General features: G+C 43.2%; 1 protein-coding gene across 1 annotated transcript in view; it reads right to left on the bottom strand.

Annotated features, from left to right (window-relative positions):
• Positions 1–5,751: 5,751 nt before the first annotated feature.
• LOC116040612 (gastrula zinc finger protein XlCGF8.2DB-like) overlaps positions 5,752–6,588 on the bottom strand; it is a 9,472-nt gene continuing 8,635 nt past the window's right edge. Inside the window, exon 2 of the mRNA XM_031286094.2 lies at positions 5,752–6,588. This exon is cut by the window's right edge and continues 254 nt beyond it. Within this exon, the coding sequence (XP_031141954.2) occupies positions 5,752–6,588 (837 nt within the window).

Genomic DNA, 6,588 nt, shown 5'->3' with positions numbered 1-6,588 from the left:
GAGGACGAGACAAACTGCAGTTCAGTTTCAGTATTTTTTAAAGAACTCACTCCAATGTCAGTTACAGCTGTGGAGGAAGAACTCGGCAGTGGCGGAGCTAGAAAGTCTGGTGTCCTGGGAAGACGGTACGCAGGAATCCCCCAAATGGTTGAAATTAGACACATTTGTAAATCTTTACATATCTAACCCTAGAACATAAACAACAGAAAATAGACATTAACTGAAAACATGTTATTTTACTCAGTGATATGACATGTTATGCCACTGAACTGCAATTTATATGGAAGGAGAATAAAAACATAGCATGTGGTCCAGGGGTAACTGCAGGCCTACCCTCTTCATCCCTGTCATCTCCCTCTGCCTCCTCCTGATCACTCCATTCCTCTGTCCCTCTCTTTTTCAATCTGCAGCCTCCTCTTCCTTCTTTTTTCCACTTTGAACTTTACTTATTTCATCTCCTTCTGTGGCCTTCTCCTGCGCTGACCTGCCTGACCTCTCCAGTTTACTGCCTTCTCCTTCTTTACTTCCCTCATTCTCTTCCTCATTTTGCAATATCCCCACTTTTAGCTTTCCTTTTCACTTTAAGGCTTCAGCTAATCTCTCCAACTGTACTGTGGCCTGCAAGAGTCCAGATGTGAAAAGCTCTGGTTGTTTTTGTAATACATTACACTGTAGGTCCATGTAGCTAATAAGTATAACAAATATAAATCATCACATGCACACAACAGTTATGTTTAGGACTACTTAATCCCATTGTATTTGTTGTTTGACAGTAAAGGATCTAACCCGGTTTAACTTGTGCAGCCTCGTTGCTGTGACATGTGAGAGCAGGTGGATTTATAGTACTGCTAAGCTAATCAAATAAAATGATTGATCTCCTAGTTAGCGCTGTGCAGTGGGTTGGAACGTAACGCCACCGAAACGACGACCCTCTGTAAACATTACGGGTTCAAACATGCCAGTTTTTTCATATTTTGTATTCAAATAAAATGCAGCTCAGTCGCTCCACTCTTTGCCAGGATGCAGACCACCACAGCAGACTCGCTGTGTGTGAGCCAGACTGTGTGGATTTGAGGGTCAGGGTCCTAAGATTAACTTTCAAATTATTCACTTTTTGACTGTAGAACCGCCCCTGGTAGGCAGACAGGCAGATATTATATTCCACAAGAAAAGAAGGTTAGAAGCAAATCAGACGGAATACACGAGGAAATATACTGGAATGCACAATTCAAGTGACTGCGCTGTTCCACTACCACTGTAGCTGAGACAAGGATCAGGCCAGCAGTGAGTGGTTGCTATGGTGCAGCGATTAGTGGATAGGTTGCAGGTGTGCAGCTGGGAGCAGGTGAATCAGCTTGGCAGCAATCAGGAGCCGGGAGAGAGAGGGAATCACCACGGCAACAACACAGACAACACAACTTTTACATGTAACCCCACACTTTAACTTCGATCGGAATACGTTCTCCACCAGTGGTTATTACATCACATTCAGGTCAACAAGTAAGAAAGCCAATCAAACATCAGACTTTTCAGAAGTTTAATACCCTCAAATTACATTTTGAAATACTGGAAACGTAACATTACGGCAGTGACCTTATGCTTATGTTCATGTAGTGTCGGACGGGTGGAGTTGGAGGATGCTCATGAGAAGTTGGAACCAACAACTCGGAAACTCGGTAAAGATTCTGTTACCTGACTTGCTGACTTGACGTCATATGTGTCATCAACATGGCGGGCGGGAGGTCATATCGTCGGGATGAATGTTTTGCACGGACAGAAAATCATTAATTTACAATGAAAGAGTAAGTTACAGATGCATTGTTGCATTTCAAGTGTTGCATACGGTATCTTAGCCTACTTTGGATGTATCGTGAGCTAAACCGGGTATCACTGTCACTGTGTCACCAGCCAAAGCATTAGCAAGAGTTTGTTGTAGCAACCAAAGTAATAGTAACTTATATTAATATAATGAAACCCGAGGACGCTTTACACAAGTACAGGGGGACAAAAAGAAAATAGTAGGCCAACGCAAACATAGACTAAAAGCTAAGTAGAAAAAAATCGAGCGCTAAATGGAAGAGGGACGTAATTTAATTCAGGCTACTTACAACCATTGTAAAGTTATTTTATGAATGAGATAGACATATTGCATACCTGAGGGCCAATTCAGGGTCGGTTTTAAAATAATTTACAATCCCGTCTGTTCAAAACCCGACCAAAGTTGACTCAGGGTTGTCGCCCGTTGTCTTGCACTCACCCTTTTAGCATTAAGTTCTTTGTTTAGTTCCAGTATCAGCCATAACTGTAACAGATAACTTCTAAAATAAAATTCAAACACAACTAGGCCTATATAAAGAAATCTCCTGCTACCTTTTACCTGGCTGGATACTCGTTAACACAGGCTTTTCCGGTGTTACACCGAAATCTGTGAGCCATCACAAAGCCATCACACTACCTGCCTAAATCATTCTGTGACTTTGCGGGGAAAATCGGACCCTGGCAAAAGCATGAATAAAAACTATATAAAAATAGCGTTTGTTTCACCGTTAGTCTAGTTTGTTGTTACAGGTCATTTATGATCATCAGTTGGAAAATAAAACGGTTTCAGAAACATTTCTGTTAGCTACTTTAATAGTTAGCAACCCTCCTTCCTTACAGCATTTGATTTGACTCGGACATAGAACACGCCGTGAGGAGACTCCCTTTAAGTCTCCCTTTAAATGTTCTCTGTCCGGGCCAACCCATGTGGCCTTAAGGCTGCGTTCAGACAGGGAAACAGCGATCTAGCGATTTGCTGACTGCCGGCTGCAGCAATGACTACGTTTACGTGCACATAATATTCCGGTTTTTGCTTTATTCCGAAAAAGACAATATTCCGTCTAAGCTGTTTACACGGCTAATGAAAGTGAATATTCCACTAATAATCCCGTTTACATGTAGCCGTGCAAATTACGATTTCTTTCTAAGTTTACCAGAGGTGGAGGACTTGTTGGACCGTGCGAACACAGTGTCCCTCTCCTTCATTCCTTCAACCAAAGGTCGGCGTAGCGATGTGTGCGCATATCCCAAAACCTGTTGATATCCAAGTCTTTATTAATTATTATATATATATATAATTATTATTATTATTAATAAAGGTAGCTGTCTTTCTCCTTCTTATCGGGTCTGCAGCCTTGGCTGGTTGGTTTGTGTACAGCAACCATAGCAACGCACAGAGCTGACCATAAGCCTGTGGTAAAAAAAACCTGATTTAGACGCATATTACAAATGCGCTGTAGACATGTCCAAAAAATGCCTCTAAAACCCGAATAATACCGGAATATCCCACGTCTTAATAGGAAAATTCTATATTCAGAAAAAGGCCTTTTCTGGAATATCCAACCAGAATATGCTGTTAACATGACCTGTATGAAATTCGGAATATTGTCATATTCGGAATAATAGTGGAATATTGGTGTGCATGTAAACGTCCTCATTCTTGCATAATACTGGACCAATTTCAGAGATTGTTGTTCCCATAAGTCACTTTCACACAGAAACCTGGGAAACGAACGCAAAACGATAACGATAAGATTCTAAAATTCGATTATTAAAAAGTTGGCAACGAATTTCATTATCGATTCGTTGATGTCACGTGACACGCCACGCAGTCGCGGAGATAAAGCAATTGAGTGAGTGCGGAGAGTGAAAGAAAAGAAAAAAGAGCAGAGCGGGGGTAGAGTAAAATACGAGAGAGAGACCGGAGAGACCCGTAACGTGTTCTGGAAACACATGGCGGAGGCAGAGAAATCAGTACGACCTAAGTCATCCAACGTGTGGGAACATTTCACACTACATAACATCGAAACGTGTTATTGTGCAAATAAGCCAAAGCGCACGCCTGGCACGTGCGCACCACGGTGATGATTCAGCACCTCCTAAAACGTAACCTGTTGGAGTCCTTGATGAGAGGAGATGAGTTCACCAGCGGGTAAAGGCACTACAGAAGCCTACTTCTGTCCGTTTTGAAGTGAGGACCGTAACGTCCTCTCATGGTGCTGGTCGTGGTGTTTACTCGTTATCCAGCTTTGACTAGCATGACAAGCTAGCGTTCGCTCGTAGAACAGTGAGTAAGCAGACGACAGACACGTTTTTATTCACGAGTCAGCCGTTTTTGCGCCTTCATGATTTTTCAATCTATTGTCAGTATAGAATTTCTGTGCTTGTGTCCCATATCAGTATTGTTGACAGTATATATTTGTGTGTGTTGTACTTTTTATTTCATTTTAAATGTTCATTTTACTAGCACTTGGTCATCTTAAGCTGCTGTTTAATGTGTGTAGCAAATGACTTCACTTGCACTTACTACAATGAGCTATCGTTAAGAATAGTCTTCAAGTGAAGCGTGTGTGTGTGTGTGTGTGTGTGTGTGTGCTGTGTGTGTGTGTGGTCTGTATCTGCCGTTGGTTACTTACCTTTCGCACAACTATATAACTAAACAACCAGTGTGTATGTAGTATGTACTGAGTTGATGTAAAGAGAATGCTTTTTAGTATCCGATTCATCGAGGAAACATCAGTATTTGAACACCCTGATATTCTTGCACAGTCTCTACCACTTAGAAATCCTGGAGGGGTCATTGAATTGGCATCAGTAGGTGACATCGTCACTGTGAGAGACATAATCTCAAAACTATCCAGAGAAGAAATCACAATATATGATGTTTTAACTATTGATTGTCTGATACAGCTGCAAATGAGTATTTGAACACCTGAGACAACAATGTCATATGTGGTACAGTAGCTATGGTTTGCATACAGAGGTCACAAAGTTTCCTGTCGTATTTCACCAGGTTCATGCACACACACGCAGGAGGGTATCTTTGGCCACTCTCACACCCAGATCTTCTCTAGATACAGTCAGGTTTCTGGGCGGTCGCTCGAGAAACACGGAGTTTGAGCGCCATCCAAAGATTATCTCTATCGGGTCACGGTCTGGAGACGCGCTAGGCGACGCACGCCAGCACCTGATATGCTTCTACACGAGCCAACTCCTTGGAGATCCTGGCTGTGTCGCTTCGCGGTCATGCCATGTGGCAGACCAAGCCTCGACCCATCTTCAATGCTCTAACTGAGGGACGGAGGAATTTACCCAATAAATCTCGGCATACATGGCCCGGTCAATCTCTCCTTACATACAGTGCAGTGCGCCCTGTCCATGTGCAGCAAAAAACACCCCAAGCATGATGCTACAAACCCCATGCTTCACAGTCAGGGATGCTGTTCTTGGGATGGTACCATCCTCTTCGTCTCACAACACGGTTAGTGGAAGATGACCAAAACGCTTCTATGTTGGTCTCATCGGACCACATGACTTTCGCACCATGGATCTACTCCGGATCATCCAAATGGTCATGGCCACACTTAGACGGGCTTGCCATGAGTGGTTTAAGACAGGGTGAACACTCCGTGCATGCATGACCTTTCAAACCATGACGTCTTAGCGGTTATGACACAGTAACCTGGAACGTGTCCCAGCTCTTTCAGGTCATGACACAGCTCCTCCGTGTAGTTCTGGGCGATTTCACCTTTCTCGGATCATCGAGACCCACGAGTGTGAGATCTTGCATGGCCCCACGACCCCAGCTACGAGGCGGAGGACTGACAGTCATGGTAGCTTCTTCCATTTTCGAATGATGGCGCACAACACGGGACTCTTTTTCACCAAGCTGCTGCAATTCCCGTAGCCCGTTCCGCCTTGTGGAGGGTACACTTAGTCTCTAGTGTCTTTGGACAGCTCTTTGGTCTGGCATGTTAGTATAAAAGTTTTCTCACAGAATGGACAGCTAAATGGTTTCTCTCCAGTGTGGACTCTCATGTGTGCCTTTAAATGTCCACTCTCTGTAAAAGCTTTCTTACAGACTGAGCAACTAAATGGTTTCTCTCCAGTGTGGATTCTCATGTGTGCACGTAACATTTCCCTCATTGTAAAAGCTTTCTTGCAGACTGAGCAGCTAAATGGCTTCTCTCCTGTGTGGATTCTCGTGTGTCTTTGTAAATGTGCACGGTCTGTAAAAGCGTTGTTACAGATTGAGCAGCTAAATGGTTTCTCTCCTGTGTGGATTCTCATGTGTTTCTGTAAGTGTCCATTCTGTATAAAAGCTTTATTACAGACTGAGCAGCTAAATGGTCTCTCTCCAGTGTGGATTCTCATGTGTGCCTGTAAATTTTCACTCATTGTAAAAGGTTTCTGACAGACTGAGCAGCTAAATGGTTTTTCTCCTGTGTGGGTTCTCATGTGTGTCTTTAAGTTTCCTCGCACTGTAAAAGCTTTCTGGCAGATTGAGCAGCTAAATGGTTTCTCTCCTGTGTGGGTTCTCATGTGTCTATGTAAATTTCTACTCACTGAAAAAGCTTTCTTACAGACTGAGCAGCTAAATGCTTTCTCACCAGTACCACATCTTGAATCACAGACAGGGACTTCCTCATTATTCAGAGAGTTTAAACTTGACTGAGGTTCTCTGGTCTCCTTCCATTCACTGTCATCAGTCTCAGGTTCAGAAGAGTCTCCATTCTTGTCATCATCAGGTTGTGAAGGCAAACTGTCAAT

The sequence above is a fragment of the Sander lucioperca genome, chromosome 2, assembly GCF_008315115.2.
Source record: "Sander lucioperca isolate FBNREF2018 chromosome 2, SLUC_FBN_1.2, whole genome shotgun sequence".
NCBI lineage: Eukaryota > Metazoa > Chordata > Actinopteri > Perciformes > Percidae > Sander > Sander lucioperca.
The sequence above is the reverse complement of the archived record's forward strand: the minus strand, read 5'-3'. Positions and strand labels throughout refer to the sequence as shown.